At 45.0% G+C, this 22,498-nt stretch overlaps 1 protein-coding gene across 5 annotated transcripts; it reads left to right on the top strand.

Annotated features, from left to right (window-relative positions):
• The first annotated feature begins 237 nt into the window (after window positions 1-237).
• On the top strand, window positions 238-21,616 carry arhgef7a (Rho guanine nucleotide exchange factor (GEF) 7a). 5 transcript variants are annotated; one of them, XM_060039578.1, is made up of 22 exons: window positions 239-759; window positions 2,355-2,438; window positions 5,584-5,668; window positions 5,845-5,978; window positions 8,468-8,669; window positions 9,207-9,295; window positions 10,310-10,404; window positions 10,758-10,853; window positions 11,246-11,368; window positions 11,549-11,687; window positions 11,870-11,929; window positions 12,729-12,875; window positions 13,393-13,479; window positions 13,584-13,662; window positions 13,984-14,123; window positions 14,293-14,514; window positions 15,044-15,137; window positions 15,534-15,623; window positions 16,267-16,464; window positions 19,774-19,873; window positions 20,293-20,347; window positions 20,611-21,616. In XM_060039578.1, the coding sequence occupies exons 1-22, from the start codon at window positions 595-597 to the stop codon at window positions 20,731-20,733; spliced, it is 2,607 nt and encodes an 868-aa protein (XP_059895561.1). In that variant the 5' UTR covers window positions 239-594; the 3' UTR covers window positions 20,734-21,616. The 5 variants fall into 5 exon arrangements, with proteins under 5 accessions (XP_059895558.1, XP_059895561.1, XP_059895557.1 ...); XM_060039574.1 differs by lacking the exon at window positions 16,267-16,464 and having other exon boundaries at window positions 245-759; XM_060039577.1 differs by lacking the exons at window positions 239-759; window positions 16,267-16,464 and adding an exon at window positions 2,075-2,270.
• Window positions 21,617-22,498: the final 882 nt, after the last annotated feature.

Raw genomic sequence — 22,498 nt, 5'->3', positions numbered from 1 at the left:
CACACACGCAAGCACACACGCCACCCAATAAAAAACAAATAGGCGTCCGTCTAACGAGGTGAGAAACTATAAGCTTCCTCTTGCAACTGAAAGCCAATCCCGTCGCTATTATAAACGGCAGATAAGCGTCTGAAAGGGCTTATTCAAAGCAAGACGGTTGAGGCACATTCGCTGAAACGAGATGAAAATCCTCATCCAACAACTGGTTGGACTAGCTGGTCCCCGTTGTGTGTGATGTCATTCACTTGATGAGCGGCTGGCGGCTGTGATGCGCATGTATGCAGCCCACTGCCTCAACGCATCACGTCGAACCGCACTTGACAGCTTGCCAGGTCGAAGGAAAAAAAAAAAAAAAACACCACACAAGAGAGGAGGAAACCAGAGCCGCTGAATTTCCACAAGCCAGGCGTCATTCGCATCCACCCGTTGGAGAAGGAAGGAGGGATCTCTCATAGCCGCCTTTCTCCGAGCTATAACTCATCCCTATGGATTATTTGTGTTTTAATGCCCAGACAGTGTGAGCGGGCGGCAGCGGTTTATTTCAACACAGCAAACCGAGCCACTTCGTTGGAATAGCATCTGTTGTGTCTGGCCATGAATTCGGCGGAACAGACAGTGACATGGTTGATCACGCTCGGGGTACTGGAGTCGCCGAAGAAGACCATCTCGGATCCCGAAGCATTTCTGCAGACCTCGCTCAGAGATGGGGTGGTGTTATGTAGACTGCTGGAGCGGCTTAGCCCGGGTTCTACGGAGAAAGTAAGGGGAATTGTCTCACACACGCACACACTCTCTCTCTCACACACACACACACACACACACACACACACACACACACACACACACACACACACACACACACACACACACACACACACACACACACACACACACACACACACACACACACACACACACACACACACACACACACACACACACACACACACACACACACCGCATAACCGCCCGGCCCATAATAGGCGCGTATATGTGCCACCTAGAACCGTGACACGACGGCGGTTTGTTGTCTCGCTTATCTCTGCCCAGTGGTCCATGAAGAGACCCTTTTGTAGGTCACGAGAGCGCGGGGTATTGTCTATAAAAAAAAAGCAGCGAGCGGCAGCCCATTATGTCAGTACACTACGCGTGCAGACAGAAAGGCCGTTGTTGTTTCTATTTGCGCGTGTCACATAGCTTGCAACATGTTACCAGCATCATAGCCAAAAAAATATCACAGCACAGTAAAACCATTACAAATACGGAAATAATGCACCAAATAAGGGTTAAGCCTGGGACCGCCGGATATATAAGGCCGTTCTGTAGGTCGGTTATTGCAATATCTAAGCATCTGTCCACCTTTGAGATAGGCCATATGTAAGCTATATGGTAAGATGTCACTAGGCCTAATTTATTCTTATTTGGTCATACATGATTTGAGATGTTGGGATAATTGAAACGCATGTATCGCTCCATGATCCCGAAAATCAGACATGGAATTCTATGTATCCAGATCCAGTCCTGATTATCAGTGGGCCGCCATTGACTGCAAAGCCGCACAGAGGGTCCCTCTCCCTGTTTTAAAGTAACAGTACAGCATTTGTTGTCCATCTTTCAACGTATAGCTCCTCAGCTAGGACACTCCCCCAAATGAGGCAATATATTATTGAAAACAGAGCTGACAGTATTGAAGACAAACTGCTTTCCACAGATTTTCCATTCACCAGCCAGTCTGATAAACTGCAATATATATTTATATAGGTCCATGTCTGCATAGCCTACCTCTGCAGACATCCATGATTTTTCAGTAAATGACGATCCAATTATGTTTTCAGCAAAAATTAGCTGGAGGTGCTGTGGATCCATGAGCTAAAGTGAATCCAGCTGTCCGACCAAATGTTTACGTCTTGCTAGGTCTTAAATGAGATCTTCATGCTACACCTGATTATTACACATTTCGGTGGCGTCATAATATTTTATTTCAGGGCGTGCTGTGAAGGAGTCGGGGGGTAGTTTCTTGTTTATTATCATGCTGAATTCGTAACTTGGCCACTTCAACAGTTTTGTAGACAGCAATAGACAGACCAGCTGAACAGACAGCCCGAGTCCCTGTGGGCCCACGTCATTTCCCCTGGTGCTCCCGGTCCGTTCCCCACACAGGAGGCGGCTGTAGTGCTGTGTGGGTGCAACCTACTCTGTGGCCCTAGTCCCTGTTAGCAGAGCATGTAGGAGACGGATTTACAACAACAATAAACGGCTAGAACCCTGATGTATACGTGCGTTTCGAAAACCCTACAGTGCACTATAGCCTTATAGTTCACCGGTTTGATTTTTTTTAATCTTCGTTGTTTCAGATCTATCAAGAGCCGAAGAACGACGCCGAGTGCCTGACCAACATCAAGGAGTTCCTCAAGGGCTGCACGTCGTTTCGCGTCGAGGTAAGGGAGTCTTTTTCATCACAATGCCTTCACGTTTCACATCACCATTCGTTGCTGTTTATAAAGATGTGTATTTCGCCAACATTTTTCCAACACAAAGCCGAATAAGAAACAATAGGGGCAGCTCGGTGGTCGGACGGTATTGACAGTGGGAGGAGTGTGAGTCGCTAGCCCGAGAACAATCACCCATCGCACGGCCAAGAAAGAGCCTCGTTTGTTCCACACGATGAAGTTACCCGTCCTCCGTTAACGATACAATGTGCCATCTACCCAATGTCACGTTTTTATGTTTCAATATTGTGACAACCTAGTATATCCAATGTGTACGCTATACACTCATAGGCCAAATCGCTTTTAAAGAGACAATAAGCCTCCTTGTAATGCTTTGTCCCCTCGATCAGGAGTTGATACAGGCCTCTTTATAGCTAAATACACGTATCTGCATCGTATGTTATATAACAATGTAAACACAACAGCTTACAGCACTAATAGCATTCATTAACTCATAACCTCTCTCTTAATAGGCTTTCCCCCGTGCAATGTAATTACTAGATCTATTATAAAGTCTGAGATATGACCCTGTCACTAGAAGATGTATAACTGACTCTAGCATGTCCAAGCAATCAACATTAACATGAATGTCCACACATACGGACACTTTCTCTGGCAAATGTAAGGCAACACACACAGTTTGAAGCTGTGTCTGCCCAGGCACAGAGGGGCTATTGAACTTCTCTAACCTCACAACACCGCTCAGTGTTCCTCAACATTGACTCCCTCTACTCATTCTGCAGCCACTGAAGAAGGGATGGAGTGACCGGGTTACTGTCAAGGGAAATAAATAATGATTTCTTGTCATAATCCTGTATGTGGGATTCAATGCGGCCCCTGTGTTTATGGCAATAATATATCACACCACATGTTTTGGAACACAAGTTATCATTTGTACGTAGGTTTAGGGATATGTATTATGTTTAAATGGTGGATTTCAGTGTTAGGGTTAGGTATTAGTTATGCAATGGTTTTGTTAGGCATTGGTTTGGTGTGGTTTCTGCCCAGATAGCTGCCTGTGCATGCATCAGAAGGTTTTGTTAACTTCCTCTGCCTGGCGCTTGCTTTAACAAAGCTACTCAATCTCAAATCTCCCAGTCTCTCTGTCCATCACACTAATATTCTGAATTACAGGATGGCTCAATCTCTGACCAGATATCATCTAACAAAGGATGTGTCCGCTTATCATTCGTTCACTAGGCGTCTCGACTCATGACAAGGGAGACATACTCTGTCACTTTGGTTGTTCCTCTAGGGAGGTCAACAGACAGAAATAACCTCTTTCTTAAGAGACTCTGCATGTGCGTGTGTGTTCGAGGCAACACCGGTAAAGGGATGGATTAAAGTAGTTTCTGGACATGGCTTTGATCCGGCACACCATCTGCAGAGCAGGGTGGACAATTAAGGAGCTTCTCCAGGGATCCAAGTACTACTGGCTCTCACCCCATGTAGCGTGAAGCCTTAGATTAGAGCACTGAGTTGGTTTTTTGGACTTGGAGGGTGATGGAAAAAAGCTTGTCACGTGACAAGCCTGACCTGGTTATTTTAGTATTTCCAATCTAGTTCTAATGTGAAGCATTTTCCTCCATTTAAGGTGCAGTAAGGTCCCTGCTTTTCTGAAAGAATCGCACTTGTGTGCCAAACTCTAATAAAGGAGTCATTGACACTTGTGTAAACATCAGTGATCTTATGCTGGCTGGGCTAACGTATACTTTGCATATAAGATACCGAGGTATATGTCAACACGCTGCTTGGGACCGGGTGTGTAGGCCCTTGTTTCCATGGTTACCTTAGGACCGTGGCATACGTTTATTCACAGGGGAGTGTTTGTTCCAGGATCCAGACGTGCACGTTCGCACACCAGAGTGCGACATTTTCTGTGACGCTCGTATCGATTCTTACCAGATAAATTAAGACGGGGAGACATTTCCCCAAGCAGCAGGAAGATGCAGTTACATTGGTGGTGCTGAGCCCCGGCCTGCACCGCTCAAGGCTCGATGACCTTCGCCGTAATGGGAGCCTGAGCATCTGCCTTAGTCTGTGCAGATCAGACCACCCATTAGCTCCTGGGCGACCACTGTGCTTCATCAGTGTGACACCTTGTTAGCCCGCTGAGTCACTGAGTCGCTGTGTTGTTGTCGTCATGTCAGCCAACGGTAGGAGAGGGATTGAAACCAACTGCAACTCCCCAGAAGCGAGTTTAATTAGGCATCTATAGAGTGTGTCTGTGTTCTGCTATGTTGTTGATGCATAACACTGGAACAACAGAATGTGCTTGAAAAGGTTGAATTAGGTGGAATTAGAATAAGCGAAAAATCCAAATCTTGGCGAGGAAGAAAAAGCATTGCGCGCATGAACGCTCCCCAAGCAAGGACGTCCTCCCATCAGGGAGGGTTATAGGACGAGACAGTGTCTTGTTAGAACAGGACAGGCCTTCCCCCGACGTATATGTGTAGCCTACATGCGCTTGCATACACACACTTGAAGTCCCGGCGGGCATGTTTTGTAATCAGAGCGGAAGATACAAGGCTGTATCGCTGTGTCATTTGTTGGACCGGCCTGATCAGAATCAATCACTGAAACTGGGTTTGTTGTTACTCAACCAGGGAGAGCACATCTCCAGTACAGTTATAATCATCACCCATAATCCTTTCAAGGCACATATCTGCACAGACAAGCCAAGTTGGAGTCAATAGCTCGGCACACAGCTCGTAACTCGGTTGGTAAATCAGCGTGGTCTGCACCCTCATCCCCTAGCTACCATCCGTCTTCCAGGTAAGAGTCGTTCGGTACATTCACTGCGTTGAGTTCAGTGCAGCCGGATCCACTGAGCCGTGTCGTCTTTCTATCAATGAGGTTTCGCCCACTGCCTCCATCAAGATAACAAGAGTTATCGATTGGCATAGTGGCCGAGCAATGACACAGACACACGCCGGTACACAGCGGAATTGGTAATGATTGCTTTAGCACGCTGTGTGGACATGGTGTGTCTGTGGATCGGTTATGGTCAGAAATGCTTGACATTCTCTCTCTGTCTCTCCGTCCCTGTCTGTCTCTGTCTCTCTGTGTCTCCCTTGGTCTCGTTCTCCGTCAGCCATTTGAGGCCAGTGATCTGCTGCTGGGACTGAACTTCACAAAGGTGCTGAGCAGTCTGGTTACCCTCAACAAAGTAACTGCGGGTGAGTAAACAAATATATGCAGCTGTGTGTGTGCGTGTGCGTGCGTGTGCGTGTGTGTGTGGTACGGAAGCTTTTCCAGACCACGGTGTGAGAGTCAACAACACTGGTGTAGGTGTTGGTTGCAGCAGGCCGGGGAGAACCAGTGTAATACGTTGTGTGTTTCACCATCTGTCTAGACATCGGCGTGGGTAGTGACTCGGTGTGCGCACGCCACTCCTCGGCTCACCGGATCAAGTCTTTTGAGTCTCTGTCATCGCAGACCTCCCTGGGCCGTTCCTCCAAGCTGCTGCAGAACCAGTTCAGGAGTCTGGTAAGACCCCCATGATCCCAGTATGGTCCCAGTATCCTGGTGTTCTGTATCAGCAGGACGGCAGTGTCACACAGCTACGTTATGTTCTGGTGTCTGCAGGACAAATGCAGGACATCTACATTCTGTACTTTATTGGGAGGATCACACATTTACATTATGTACTTTATAGGGGAGATGAATACAGGACAACTACATTATGAAAAGTACCGCAATAACGGATAAAGGACGCCTACATTGTATACTGTATCGGCAGTATCGCACATTTATATTATGTACCTTATAGGGGAGATAAATGCATGACAAATGCATCTACATTGTGTACTATATCGGCAGGACTAATACAGTTATTCTACATAATGTACCGTGTCCGCAGGAAAAAATACAGGACACTTATATGATGAATTGTATTGGCAGGAAGGCATTATCAAATCAGGATTTCCCACCAAAACAGTTGCGTCGAGGGGGGGAAGTGCCTCAGAGAAAAAATAGTATAATCATCGTTTGAAGTCTATAAATTCTCTGCCAAACAATCGTGGGTTTAAAAATCATGCTTAATATAAATAAAAAATCTGTTTGTAGATGCTGCAGTAGGGTATGTTAGAGAGTTTGAAAGATAGTTTACAGGAAAGCCTGATTCTTTTTTTAATAAACACCATAAAGAAATCGTTGTTCTCCCTTTTAAGAAGTGTGGCATTCACACACCTGTGTTGGAGCTATGATTATGCTGTGGTGGCAACTGTGATTGACAGATAAGATTGATTCCCCCAGCCCTTCAAAGAAGATAGCCCTGATGGGTCAGAAATGAGGCAGAGCGGTCTTATTCAGCACAGTCAACTAGAAATGTTAACAATTCGCTCACTAATAGACTTGGCTAACAGACAACTGTGACATTTCTAAGAAACGCAAGCTCTTAGTAAGCCTACAGCTCTTACCCTCAGCAACTTCTAAAACGCCTACAGCAATTGCATTAAGAGAAAATAATTATAGCAATAGCCTTATTATAAAAGCAAATCTTCACGGGGGTAAAACTAAATCTTCTCAATGAGACGTATTTTATGTTCGATCTAACGAGTGATAAACTCGTTAGATTGAACGCTGTGCGTGTTTCCTCTATATTCACGCTGGGTAATAAAGCGATGTCTGGGGCCCAAGTCTCGCGGTGTTAACTGACAACTGAATAACTGGGCAAAAGGAAAGGCGATCCCCGGTACCCAGTAGTCAACGGGGCTCGACCCACGGTGACTCGGACACCCGAGGTTGCATTCCCCGCCCTGCTTTAAATGACTTTATTGTGGGAACGGACTGCAGGCTAAGTTCGGGTGCTTTGAGGACATGAGGGTACTAAAAAAATCATGAATCACGACAGCGAAGGATTATGCACACCCCTACTCGCTGGTGCAAATCATATCGTTTCGCTTTTGTGGTAAAAATTAATGTGTGCACTGAATGTGAATTAATAAATACAGAGTTCATTATTCACATGAATTTTAAATGATTAATTAGTCAAACAATTATACGCTTCTTCCCTTTATCGGACCAAATGGAGTTCTCCATCTCCTGTACATGGTTTGATTTCGTAGATGTACTCTATTTATTTGGGTGTATTATATTAGCCTTTGTTATATAATAGATTCTAATATTAACAAACCTCATCATCACATCTTTTTTTAACAGCCTTTTATTGTGAACATTTGAAGAGGCGGTTGGTAATTTAGCAGAGGCTCTGTGCCTCACCTATAGACAGCTGTGGGAAACCCTTTACACGCATGTACTCTATTGGCAGGTCGGCAGTATCGTATTCACCTCACTATTCAACAGTAGAAGAAGAATCTGTTAAGAAGAGGCTTTTATTTAGTTATGCACATGTACAAGTATGTACATTACGCAACAAAATGGGATCTCTGAATTTGGTTGGAAAGCAGTATTACATCACATATCTACATTATGTACTGTATTGGTAGGACAGCAGTATTAAATCACATATCTACATGATATACTGTATTGGTAGGACATAAGTTTCACATCAAACATCTACATTATACTGTATTGGTACGACAGCTGTATCAATCACACATCTACGTTGTGTATCAGAATTTGTAATGTCTATAAATTCATTAATTTGAATGCAGAAATTCCCTTTTAAATTGTCTGTTGCATTGACAAGCCGAATGCGGGGAAGTCTGAGCATGTCCTCATCTCCATACACTGGATTTCACATTAAAACGCTTCCTTTCCAAGAGGACTTGTTTTACTCGTTTTTCTTTACTACAGGATATGGTCTAGTCTGTAGGAGTTGTCAAATATAGGGTTCAGTTAGCTTGCTCAGCTTTCATGATCGAACCCCCTCAAAAACGTTGCAACACAGATATTTACTTGCATCTCTTGTTTCCTCTGTCATCCCCTGTGCATATCCTCGGCCTCGCCTCCCAACCCCTCCCTACTGCTTTGTGTGTTCCGTTCCCTTCAGTCATCCTGCTGTCTTGTTCCAGGACATGTCGGAGAACAGCGGGCAGCAGGTGCTGGTGAAGGCGCGCTTCAACTTCGAGCAGACCAACGAAGACGAGCTCACCTTCAACAAGGGCGACATCATCGGGGTGACCCGCCAGGAGGATGGCGGCTGGTGGGAGGGCATGCTGAACGGCAGGACGGGCTGGTTCCCTAGCAACTATGTGCGCGAGCTCAAAGGATGCGGTGCGTGACCCTGCCCAGTTTATTATTAAATCATCTTTTTGTATAATTGCAAAATATTTTTTATCCAATTGATTGATATGAATCATACTGAAAATATCATAATGCCTTTTACATTTACATCCACATTAAGGGTATTGAGCAGACGCTTTTATCTAAAGCAACTTCCAATAAATACATTTTTCTCATAAGAAAGTGAAAAAATATATCGCTGTCGGTGCATTAAGGATGTTCATAGAACCAAGTGCAAAGAGCAACATAGATAGCTAGGATAAGATGCTACATAACTCAGTACTATAACTATATACGACATACAATAAGTGTGTACATTAAGTGCTTTTTCATTACGAAGCCAAATAAGAGTAAAGCAAAATAAGATTACTTATTTGCTTAAATGTCAATTGGATCTCCATTTTGACATTTATGGCATTTCTCTTTTGGATATGTACAAGATATCTACTGCGATAAAATACTTCTGTCATTTGCATTGGTGCGTATGAGCATTGGCATGTATCTAATATATGGTATTTCTTATCACAGACAAACAAGTTTCCCCTAAGTCTGGGACCCTGAAGAGCCCCCCGAAAGGCTTCGACACGACGGCCATCAGCAAGACCTACTACAACCTGGTATGGACTTGGCTCGAACTGCTTTTGCCTGACTGTTTTTTTTTGCATTTACTATATCACTTTCTCTCCCTCGCTCCCTCTCACTCTATGACTCTTAATCTAACTTCCCCTTTACCAGCGGTGTGCTGAGAGTATTGTGCTCAGACTGCATTATTATCTCAAGCATAAATGGCCTGAGGAGACGCACCCTTAGAGGCCATGCTCCTAGTTTTGAACAGGAGACGGAGTGTTTGTGTGCTTTAGTGTAGGGCCTCGTATGTTTACAGTGCAGATTTAAACGGAGCATGAGAGCGGTGGCCTGTGAGTAATGGCATAGGAGGAGCTGGATGAGGCCCTACATGGTTCCCTCTGATCTGTTTAAAATACCCCAAACACACATGAACTCCTCCACTCCCTATCTCTCCATTACTCGGTCCCTGTCCACGTCTCTCTCTCTACATCTGTCCTTCGCTCTCTGTCTCTCTCCCTCTCCCTCCTTCCATCCATTTGGCAATGTTGAAAACATTTGTGTTGGCTTTTTGTGATTTATACTGTGACAATAACTAATATTGTATTTCTCTTGAGATTTCTGTGGAGATGCGCCTGAAATGTAATTGAAGGCAGATGTTAAAGTGGTTTTATTAAAGGCAAAGCTTTCAGCATGGGGACTCGGCTGGTTTTGTCTAGGTTGAATCCGAACTGTAGTCGTGTTTCCTTTATCGACTATTAAAATGCTATGGAAATGCATTCCATTTAAACCCAAATGCAAATGTTGCGCAGTGTCTAGAGGAATTTGCTAGTGAATTCCCAGTTTAACTTTGGCTTGTTTAAGTGCAAGCCATTATGTAACCTACTGGGTAGATGCCATCATTTTCGATACGCATAAAGCCTATTCTAGGTTTTATGCGTACATTTCTGAACGATGACCTCAATACATTTCATTCAGCCAATGTATATAGGAACTAATCATACGTTTCATGTTCACTAACTGCATATCGTATCCTGCGTATCCCCCTTGTTTCTGGTTCTGTGCAGGTTTTACAGAACATTCTAGAAACAGAAACAGAGTATTCTAAAGACCTCCAGGTCTTGCTGACCAACTACCTGCGCTCGCTCCAGAGTACAGACAAGTAAGACACGGCCCTTCTCAGATATACACTTGATATGAACCTACATGTTGGCTCTTTTTATAGAAGGGTTATAGACATTTGTCAACGGTTAATATGATGAGTAAGGAAAATGGTGCATTTGATTTGTATAGCATCATTTCCAATCCACAAAATTCAACCCATTTTGAAACACAAAGAATCTTAAAGAAAACGATTTCAAGAAATGAGGGTAAACAAGCATGAGAAAGGTTGCTGTCATTAAATGGACAGAATATAATATTAAAGTGTAGTGAAATTCAGACCGTCTATCTCTGAAATGCTTGCTTGGTGGGTTTCTCTTTCTCTGACACTTCTCTTTTCCCTGTTTTCTGCAGAATGAGCAGTTTAGATGTTGCTCTGATTTTGGGGAACCTGGAGGAGATCAGCACTTTCCAGCAGATGCTCGTACAATCGCTGGAGGAGTGCACCAAGTGAGTCCAACCCAGTACACACAGGCCCACTGCAGAGTCTCCCTGTAGCAAAGGGACCATAGGGACATCTAGGGGCTTGCCTTGGTACTGCAGGACAGAATAAAAAAATGGTAAATGGGCATGAAATTATATGTTTTTTGATTGGCTCAATTGATTTTGGAAGAAACAAGCAGAGAGTTGGATCAGGCCAAACTCTGTTCCTTCTGACGGCATATCAAACATTCAACGATAATAGCATACATGTAGCTCAATGACAACCCATGCAACATGCTTGTGTGGATTCATGTTCTGTACACGGCATTACCATTTTTAAGAAATTATTTTCTGATGTATATATATTTTTTATTTTGTCCCTGCACGTTATATATTCTTTAACAATGCTTTCATTACAGGTTGCCGGAACACCAGCAGAGGGTAGGCGGGTTCTTCCTCAACCTCATGCCCCAGATGAAGGCTCTGTACACAGGGTACTGCTCTAACCACCCCTCTGCAGTCAATGTCCTCACACAGCACAGGTAAGCTGTCCTTCCGCACCCGGGTTTAGGCGCGATTTACACTTTTTAACTGACCCGCCCCTTGCTAACAGTAAGCATCAATGAGTTAGCATGTGGGAGGTCCCTGGGGAAGGCCTTTATTAAATGAGCCGAGGGAGGTCATTATCATCCAGCTGATCTCTTACTCTGATGCGCCTGCAGTGAAGCTCTGGGAGAGTTCATGGAGGGCAGGGGAGCCGTGAGCCCCGGCATCCTCACCCTCACCACGGGCCTCAGCAAGCCCTTCATGAGGCTGGACAGGTACCCCAACCTGCTGAAGGAGCTGGAGAGGCACATGGAGGTGAGTCACCCTGAAATACTGTGTGTGTGTGTGTGTGTGTGTGTGTGTGTGTGTGTGTGTGTGTGTGTGTGTGTGTGTGTGTGTGTGTGTGTGTGTGTGTGTGTGTGTGTGTGTGTGTGTGTGTGTGTGTGTGTGTGTGTGTGTGTGTGTTTATAAATCAATGTTTTGCAAATGTTTTTTAGGAAAGCCACCCTGACAGACCGGACATCCAGAAGTGCATGGCAACATTTAAGAACCTCTCTGTAAGTGAAACCACTCTTTAGGAGTTCTTGTCTCTTCGTCATTGCTAATCTTACTTACTCACTTTACTCTGACTCACTGTGTCCTCACACTGTCTTCACTTTACTCTGACTCACTGCGTCTCCTCACACTGTCTTCAATTTACTCTGACTCACTGTGTCTCCTCACACTGTCTTCACTTTACTCTGACTCACTGTGTCCTCACACTGTCTTCACTTTACTCTGACTCCCTGTGTCCTCACACTGTCTTCACTTTACTCTGACTCACTGTGTCTCCTCACACTGTCTTCACTTTACTCTGACTCACTGTCCTCACACTGTCTTCACTTTACTCTGACTCACTGTGTCCTCACACTGTCTTCACTTTACTCTGACTCACTGTCCTCACACTGTCTTCACTTTACTCTGACTCACACTGTCTTCACTTTACTCTGTCCTCACTTAACTTTGACTCACCATGACCTCACACACACCTGTCTTCCTCTGTACACTATGCACAATTTCTTTCCTTTGTTTCATTTGATTGCACAACCCAAAACACAACTTGACACAAGAGACAGTCAAACAAGCAAGGGCAGGTGGGGGATAGAATCCCTGCAGGGCTTTTCCTCACATCTCGGGAACAACTAAAGGATCAAAAAGAAAAAGAAACCAAGAAAGAAAAGAGACCGAACATAAGAATCAACATAGGATACAAAACAGAAAGAAGCGTGTGCGTGGGTGAACATGTGCGTACATGGTTCTTCCACTACGCTGTGACCCCCCCCCCCATGTCCTCACTCTCTCTCCTCTCCGTCTCAGGCCCAGTGCCAGGAGGTGAGGAAGCGTAAGGAGCTGGAGCTGCAGATCCTGACGGAGGCCATCCGCCTGTGGGAGGGGGACGACATCCGGACCCTGGGCTCGGTGCTCTACATGAGCCAGGCCATGGTCCACAGTCCTGGGGCCGAAGTGAGTCCGTCCGTCTGTGTCGTCGGTCTGTGTGTCGCGCTATAAATAGCATAGCCTTGAGGCTGCTGCACAGGCCGGCAGGAAGTGATTGACGAGGAGAATTGATCATGAATGGAATTATGTTGGTACATATTAGTAGGTCATAAATATTGGCTATCGTATTTTATATCACTTGTTTGCCTTTCAATGTCTGCTGTGAGAGACTGATGAGTTCTGTATAGCTGAAGGGTGTATAACATGTATTTAGATTACAATACGGCATTCAAAGCCTTTAATAAAATCGTTATTATATTTGTTTGTCATGTCGGAGCTCATTGTCTGCAGGACTCATTATTGATCTTTGGGTTAGGGTTAGACGGGAGAGCAGAGAAACTATGACTGAAAAGCCTAACATTGTGTTTATCCTGGCTACCGACGGAGCCGGCTATGGCAGGCATTTCTTTGACCTTGTGTGACTTGTTCTCAGAGTGACTCGGGGTCATTCTGACGAGTTAAACGGAGTCTCTTTGTCTTCCAGGAGAAGTGCGAGCGCTACCTCATGCTCTTCCCCCACGTGCTCCTGCTGCTGTCCGCCAGCCCCAGGATGAGCGGCTTCATATTCCAGGTGAGGGGCGGTTGCGTCGGCACCGGAGCACACGCTGTTCTGCACCACATTACCGCTCGGTCATTAACGGGAGCGCTGTGTCTTGTTTTGTGTTATCTCTAAAGGGTAAACTCCCGTTGACCGGCATGACAATGACCAAACTGGAAGACTGTGAAGCCCATAAGAATGCCTTTGAGCTCAGCGGTAAGGTTTCCACAGTCCGGCCTGCACACTATCTGAGATCATTTATGATAATCATCTTCCAATCGTTACCATGAATTCTTGTTATGACATATTTTTCCGAATGAGTTGTGTTTCAAATGTGTGAAGTTTATGGTCGGCTGAGGATGTTATATCTTTTTTGATTGGGATGCATTCTAGGCTTATCTTCTCGTCGTCATTTATACTCTGAAATGGGGTCGATGGGTTGTTAAACACTGTTGTTGCGTGTACACCGATGCATGCACGCGCCCTACAGTCTTGTCACTGAGCTTGTTATCCCGCGGTGGCATGCGGCCGGGGCAGGCACCATGTTCGAGCGCATCCAGGTGGCGTGCAACAACCAGCAGGACCTCCAGGACTGGGTGGGGCACCTGACCCGCCAGACCAAGCACACCGCGGCCACCGGGCCCAGCCACAAACCCCTCAACATGCCCTGTCACACGGTCAGCATCCACCACGCACACACCTTTTCGATCGGCTTTAAATGTGAAATTGCCCCGTGTCAATATGAACCGCGTATAACGGCGTCCCCCTCTTCTGCATTGTAGTTATCCTTCATAGCAGTAGGCTGCGCTACCTTGCTTAAAGCCCCCGCGCTGGTCTCCCCCACAGCTCCCGTCTCACCCGCTGACCCCCTCCCGGCATGCCGAGGGGCGGGCCATGACGGTGGCCCCAGCCTATCACACCCTTCCACACCCCTCCTCTCACGGGACCTCTCACAGCACCCTGATGTGGGGCCCCCTGGAGCCTCCAAACACCCCCAAGCCCTGGAGCCTGAGCTGCCTGCGGCCCGCCCCCCCGCTGAGGCCCTCGGCGGCCCTCTGCTACAAGGAGGTCAGGTTCAGACCCTCCATATTGTATTCATGTTATCAATGGCTCTCGGCTAATCAACTGATCCGTACTGTTACTGGAAAATAGTGTTAGACTTTGTTATCTCCTGATATTTTCCATTTTTAAACTGATAATGGGTAGGTAAATGCTGCAGTGTGTATTTTGAAAATACCTTGATGGGGTGTCTGTCTTGTTACTGGAAAATAATGTAAGACGAATAACATTATTTCCAATAAAGGGGCAACCCGTCATGAATTAATTTCTAATAAGGTAATAGCCCAGAGTTTATTCGGCTTGTACCACAGTTCCAAGCAAGATTAGATATTTGTAACTTTCATCTATAACATTGATCAAATTTATTCAGCAAAACGTTTATTGTTCTTTTGTGTGGTGCTTTGAGCTTATTATTTCTGCGCGGTAAATATGACATAAGAAAAATAATTTGCCCCTTTTGAAACGTTCTTGAACAATCAGAATCTTGCTGTGGTATAATGACTATTAATGATGCTGTGATGGTTCCTTCCTCGTGTAGGACCTCAGTAAGAGTCCAAAGAGTGTGAAGAAGCTCCTTCCAAAGCGTAAGCCAGAGAGGAAGCAGTCTGAAGAGGAGTTTGCCGTGAGGAAAAGTATGTATCTCAATGTTGGCCAACTCCTCAGACATTATACTGCTAAGTGTCTGCTAACTCATTGGACCATATACTGTTAAGTATCCCAAGCAATGTCAGCTAACTCATTGGACCAAATACTGTTAAGTAATATATACTGTATATACTGTTTATACAATGTCAATCTTAGCTGGGGATTATTTATTGAAGAAACTCCCGCATTCAGCAACACACAATGCAACACCTTTGTCAGTAGCCATGAAGGTCTTGGATCGACGCGTTACTACGAGTAAAGGTGTTGCATTGCAAGCTGCTGCGTGTGGTAGTCTTCAATAAAAATGTGCGCACTGTGTAGAGAAACTTTCTGAAGGCCTCTAATGCTGATTGGTCCTTTCCCCTGTCCGTCACCCTGGACAGGTACAGCAGCACTGGAGGAGGATGCTCAGATTCTCAAGGTCATCGAGGCGTACTGCACTAGCGCCAAGACCAGACAGACTCTCAACTCCAGTAAGAACAATGCACACAAACACACACACTTTTGCTGCTTTAACACCTTTTCCCTTCCGGGATTGATGAAGAGTTATCTTCGTTATATCAGCCACATATACACATTTAAGTGCGTACAAGGGTTTGTGTGTTTGCGGTCTGGTCCCTATATCTGCCACCTGGTTCACTTTCTTTCTTTAACACTGTTATTCTGACCTGCTCCTGCTAACAGTATCTTCTCCGTCTGTCTGTCTCTTCTTTCACTCCTCATGCATTGGCATCCCTTTGGTTGTCCCTGACCCACTTTCATTTTCTCTTGACTCATTCTTCTACTTTTTCCCATCCACTTTTATAATTAATCATCTTAATTGTATTTCCTTTATTTTTAAAACGTTCTGCGCTCTTATTTTTTGTTTTATTTAATTTGATCTCCATTGTTATGGTTATGGTTTGACCCACCCTCCCCCCTCCCCGCATTTGTTTGCGCGGCCTCACGTGACTATTATTTCAAAATGTTTTTGTTTTTTTTGCGTATGGCGCTCCCTCCACCCCTCCCCCCCGCCTGCCATGACATCACTCCCTCGCCTCCATCCTGCCATACTCTCCCCATACCGAACCACCCCTACCCCACCCACCCCCAACTCCACCCTCCTCCTCCACCCAGCCTGGCAGGGCACCGACCTGATGCACAACCACGTGCTCGGCGACCCCGGCCGCGCCTGCGCCGAGTCGTCGTCGCCGCTCGGTCGCCGCGCCAGCGTGTCGCGGCCGGACGTGACCTCCGACCTCTCGGAGGACTCCGACTACGACTCCGTCTGGACTACGCACAGTTACAGGATGGGCTCGGTGTCGCGTAAGAGCTGCATCTCTCACCAGAACTAAGGCTCCCCCCCTCCACCCTCCACCACCCCCACGACCCCCCACCCACCCCCCCACCGCAACCCCCGCCTGCCTGCACCGCGGCGCTGGCCTCGACCCCGGTGACCTCTTGACCTCGTCGTACTGAGAGAGATAGCTTATAGGAGGAGCACTGCTGGGGTCCTCGTCGTCGTTTCGCTGTTGTTGTCGTCGTTGTTGTTGTTGTTTTTGATTTTGTCTTATTTATGTAATTTATTTTCGATTATGTACTTGTTAATCATTTGTAACTTATTATGTTTTTATTTATCGTAGAGCGTTTACATTTTGACAAGTGTCTCCCCGTTGCCTTGACCAATTTTCCTTTTTTTAATGACGTGCCTCCTCTCTTTCCGTGATTCTGTATGTGGTGTGCATACAGAATGTCTGTTGGTTTTTTTATGTTGACTGTGCCCACTCTCCACCGTTTGACCTGAGATACGTAGGCTCTCTCCTCCGCCAGGGAGCAGAGATGATGGGGCGGGGGGGGGGATAGATGGGGACCAAGCCTTTCCTGTCTGATATTCAGATGTGATTCAGAATGGAGTGTTGCTACAATACACGTGTACTTCTTTTCTCCACTATGCCCCTTTTAAGGAGTCTGTCTCCTCGATATATAGCACAGGTACATGCATAAACACTCTATCTCTCCATCTCTCGTGCCAACGGGCACGCACACAGTATACTCTCATGCCTCTGCTGCCAAACATACAGCAGCGTGCACATTTAATATATATCTTTTTAAATTATTATCATTATTATTATTTATATTTTTTTCCTTATTTTATTGTCCATGACCAAAGCATGTTTGTGTTGAGTTTACCGACTATCTGAAGAGGGTTTAGTGTAATGGGACTCACACAAGCTATGTCAAAGGAGCTGTTGCAGGAAGACCTATACACCTTCCATACTGTAAGCTATAGCTCCGCAGCCAGAGAATGAACATAAGAGATGACTTTTAGAGTACATTTTATTGTATTGCGTGTCCTGAATTTACTTTTAAAGCCCACTCCTTAAGAACCCCTGTCAGGTTTTTGCCCCAAGGGGACTTTCAGTTCATGCAACAAAAAGATCAAAACTGGGATTTTTGCAGATCGTCTGAAATCTATAGCCTGTTGAGAACAAAACGCACACAAAGGTACAGTCGGAGGTACTTCCAGAGATGTACACTTGGCAGCCTAGTTGTATATGATGGCACTGTCAACACTGATAGCAGAGGGGGCACAGGCTTACGTCTGTGTCAGGCTGACCATGATGAACTCCAATAAGTTAGTATGCTTTAGGCCTAGAGCAGCCGTCCTTGTCAACAGTAACCAGCATGCTGTATACCCGCATGCTAGACAAGGCCTTAGTTCATCCCTCACACCGCGTCTCCTGTCCTTTCTCTATCAGTGCTATTTTTTATGAAGAAATATTTTTCCAGTCATGCTATGAATTCACCCGAGTTCTGTTTCTCTCACACACACACACACACACACACACACACACACACACACACACACACACACACACACACACACACACACACACACACACACACACACACACACACACACACACACACACACACACACACACACACACACACACACACATATTGACAAATTAATTTAATTTATTGTGATGTACAGATGCTTTATTTTAAATTTATTATTTGGTGTATTTTTATTTGTATAGTATTTGAGTTTTCACCGTATTTCATAGAAATGTATCCAGGTTTACACTGAAACTATTACAGAAAGTGTTACATTATTTTGCACAATTGTGTATTGATAGGGTGGGGGGTGGGTATATACAGAGTATGTTTAATGATGTGCTTTTTGTCTGCCTCCAAGTGTGTACAATATAGTTCTAAAGGGTAGACCTAAGTATTCAGTGTTTCTGTAAAAGCATCAAAGCAATTGCTCATGAGTAGTGTACACACAAACCTTAAGTCTACTGGTGAACATTAAAAAAAAATAAAAATAGAAAACCATGATTTAAAAGTACAGTATAATTCCAATGTGAAATACTCATTCAAACTCACATTGTTGTCAGGTTGCATTTCAAATGTGAAGAGCACATGGTCCCCCCTTTCTGTAAATACTGGTTGTTGGGGCGGAACAGAAAAGATTCTTAATAGACATTTTATGAAGTATTAGATCTAATGCCCCCTTTTCACAAACTCCCAGCAATGTTCAATGGTCAAGTCCGCATCTCATGCCCCTGTCCCAGTACTTGGGTTAAACAGATGCCGTAACAAAGATGACTTGGTCCAGTCATATTTAATGAATGCTTCAAATGTTCTATTTACAATATGGACCCAATGGAGAGAGGAAAAAAGACACTGGTTATGAATTTAGGAAATTAAATAGTTTTCATTATTTAACTAAATCTTCATTTAACTATTGATATTGAAGTCAGGGATGAGGGGCTTCTGACTGATATCCTGATGTATTCTTAGTCTTATATATCTAGTATATACATATTTATGTGTCAGGCCCAAAGAAAGACCTTTTCGAAATGAGGCTTTATAAACTCTTCATGAGAATCGATCTCCTCATTTGTACTATGTTGGATTCTGTGAAAAGGCGGCATTATGAGTATGGCTGTCCTCATGTTATGTGCTATACTTTTTGACAGGTGTATTCTGTGGTTTTACAAAAGCAAACTTAACTGAAAAAATCTGGGGACAGGCTGGGTGACCATACTACCTGTCTTTTGACCAACGTTGTTCTCTGTGTGCCCCAATGCTGTATCCAATTCACACATGTGACCATGTCTTTCCTGTGAACAGTGCTGTCAGCGCGCATTCGTTCCAACACTACCGAAGTCCCAAACGCTGTACTGAGTTTTGAATAAATCTTTTATTGGGTAGACATTGTGGCATTCTGGTGGTTTGTCAGAAACACGGGTTGTTTGTGTTTCTTTTTGTGTGGTTGTGAATATGTATGTTGTTTGCGTGTAAACTGTTGTGATGCTGACTGTTTTGAAATGTTGTTTCTGTATTATTTTTCATTTTGGGTGATAGGAGCCTTCTTTCCAGGGCTGCTCCTCTGTCCTTCCTGGGCCTCACCTCTCTTCCAGTGCTCTGTGTCGTGGCATGACTAACACACAACCACTCCTCCGTCTTACCACCCCTTCCTCGATCCTCTCCACCCCTTCGGCCGAAACAGCCACAGTCTGTCCTGGCCTGTGGCCTGACCGATCCTGGGTTTTTTGAAGGGGTCTCTCACGCCCAAGATGAGACAAAGTGCACGGGTATGAATCTGTGGGGCCTTCTTTGTTTTCGGAACAGGGCTCAGGAAGGACTCCGGGCTACAGGTAATCATCCCCGGGGAGGACAAGGTCCTGCTGGAGGATCCCAGCCGCAACGGGCAAACAACAATGGAGGAGAAGTAAGATCAGCAAACCGGATAGACTACCAGGCCTGTTGTGTTTCTAGTTCTGAGTGGTCTGGTCCTTCTGTGGCCCTCACAGCACTGATGACAACTTTATGCATATAGATCCTCAATACTATAATAAAACTATTAGGTGATGTGAAGTAAGAATGCTATGCTTTTGTTTTTTATCAAAAATGACTTTCAGGATCATTCAAGTATGATTGACATATTGTGATCGTTGGTGCTCTTCCCTGCCAGAACACCTGAGTCGGACCAAGTTCTAACCCTCTGAGAATCCATAGCGAACCCTGACTGAACATTGCTGTTTTTAGATTTCTGTGTTTGCGTTTGGCTGTTTCACAGTTGAAATTGATTGACATCTTTGAATTTCTTCTCCCATTTAATTAATTGTATTTGTTCATTCTGTCTTGAAGAAGTCTTGTGGATGTGGTGTACGCCCTGAGAGATGAGGTCCAGGAGCTGAAGCAGGTGAATTGTTTAGTTTTGTCACTTGTTTAACCAAACTTTCGTCCATATTATTGGAAGGTAATAAGCAATCATAGAGATGGCTAACTGTAATGCCAAAGGATTGCACCAGTCTTAATACCAGGAAATGTAAATCATTGAAAAGGTGGAATTAACACAAATGTATATTAAAAAGGATAAGGTATGTCAATGCACAAGCGGACACAATGGATGCTGTCAAGATGACTGTTGACAACATGAGTGACCTGTTGCTCTTGTGTCTACAGGACAATAAGAAGATGAAGAGGTCACTTGAAGAAGAGCAGCGAGCTCGGAAGGATCTGGAAAAGGTTGTGAGGCGTGTGCTGAAGACCATGAATGACCCGACATGGGATGAGACCAACCTATGAGGCTGATGGTGACCGTGTGCCCTAAGCTCAAGCTTTGTGTGTGCGAGTTCTTTGAAGTGCAAACCAAACATGAGACAGTTATTGGCAAGCAAACGTGGATGTGCAAGGAGCTCTCCTGGAGAGTGTCTGCGTCCGCCTACGAATGAAAAAAAAACTGCGATATTTGTGGGTGTGTGCACACAGGAGGTCAATAGGTGTCCCAGTGTTCGAACCATTCTGGGACGGAGAGGTTAGGGGATTTCCTGGGGGTTCAGTAGCTGAAACCACACCATCCATTCCTTGTTAACATTCCTCCATCACCAAATTAATAGGGAAAACGGTTCTGTCCCAGACCCGTGGTCACAGTGAGGAGGTTCATCCTAAGGCCGACACCTTGGCATGAGCAGCAGCGGTACGAGCTGCATGTCGATCGGGCCGCCCCGCGCAATCATACGACTTCATGTTTACAAGTAACGAGCAATACATCTAAAGGTACTTCTACTAGTACTGTACTGACACTACGTGTAGTAATGCCTCCGACAAGTCTGAACTGGAATCTCATTTCAAAACCTCTATTGTGTTATTTAATTTTTTATATCTGGGCCCAACTTATGACCCGGACTGCCTTGCTTTTTTAAACTGGAGTTGGGCTTGACTTGGGCCAGGAGAGCTTCCAGTCTCTGTATCATTTCCATGTCCATTCATTTGTTATGTCTTGTTTTTGTGTTATTTACCTATTGTCCTCGCCTCGGTGTGGCTTGGCCCCTTGCTGCCTATCCAACTGTTTTTAATGGATGACGTAGGGAAACTGTACAGGTAACAAACATGTGCTGTATGATGTAAATACTGCTGAGAGACGAGCCTTTGCCCTTTGGGAGAAATAAATGATTTTTAATTAGTAGAATGGCTCTTAAGATGTATGCTTATATTCTTAGCTAATTTCTGTTCAACATAACCACTAAACAAAACCAGCCAGTTGAAGCTTATACTAACATTGCGTCCCACTATTCATGACATTGAACAACACGTTTACTTGAACAGCCTGTAATGCCAGGGTGAGAAGGATACATGTTTTAAGTGTATCTGTGAAGACGCAAGAGAAAGATCATTGAACTTTAATTAACTCAAGCCCTCGCTTAGTGTTGAGATATTCGATGAGGGGTTAAAGCCAAGAAGTGCATGATGTTCCTTTTTTCATTCATGTCTTTATTACATAATTAACACAAAAAACTAAGCCCAGGCATTTATCTTTATCTGGGCTCTTATGTCACCCCTTATCACAGTGACTGGCCCATTGAAACCCTGTGTGTGTTAGTGTGTGCTGATAATCCTGATAATCCTTGTAAGGAAAGGATCCTATTCTGCCGCCGTGAGGGCTGAATAACCACAGATGTCCACCTTTCTGGCTGGGACTCTCACCTTGCCCACTCATTAGTGAGGAGAACAGGCGGCCATTGTCTCGCGCTGAATATTCCCGCATAGATACAAAGGGGCTCGTTTCAAATTCATCCTCCGGAGCAGATCTTGGCATATAAAAGCGCGGTTCAGTACTCTGATGCTCTGCCCTTGTTTGGCCTGGCTGCCAGCCTATTCACCGACACAATGTCCCCTGTTTTTTTTTTTCTCCTATCCAAACAACAAAAGAGCGGCGAGGACTAAAGCCTGACGTGAACCAGGAAGATAATCAATAATCATAAGCTGGATCCGGTAATGACCAGACTTCATAGCAGGGCAGGTAAACACCTGGTGCCGCCGCGTCCACCACTCTGCACTCGGAACGAGCTGG

The sequence above is a fragment of the Gadus macrocephalus genome, chromosome 20 (assembly GCF_031168955.1).
Source record: "Gadus macrocephalus chromosome 20, ASM3116895v1".
Taxonomy (NCBI): domain Eukaryota; kingdom Metazoa; phylum Chordata; class Actinopteri; order Gadiformes; family Gadidae; genus Gadus; species Gadus macrocephalus.
The sequence above is the reverse complement of the archived record's forward strand: the minus strand, read 5'-3'. Positions and strand labels throughout refer to the sequence as shown.

Bases quoted from the DNA above. Each gene is read 5' to 3' on its own strand.
- arhgef7a (XM_060039578.1), top strand. From the start codon at position 595: ATGAATTCGGCGGAACAGACAGTGACATGGTTGATCACGCTCGGGGTA. The intron at 11,369-11,548 runs GTAAGCTGTCCT...ATGCGCCTGCAG, and splicing joins AATGTCCTCACACAGCACAG to TGAAGCTCTGGGAGAGTTCA. The intron at 12,876-13,392 runs GTGAGTCCGTCC...TTTGTCTTCCAG, and splicing joins TCCACAGTCCTGGGGCCGAA to GAGAAGTGCGAGCGCTACCT.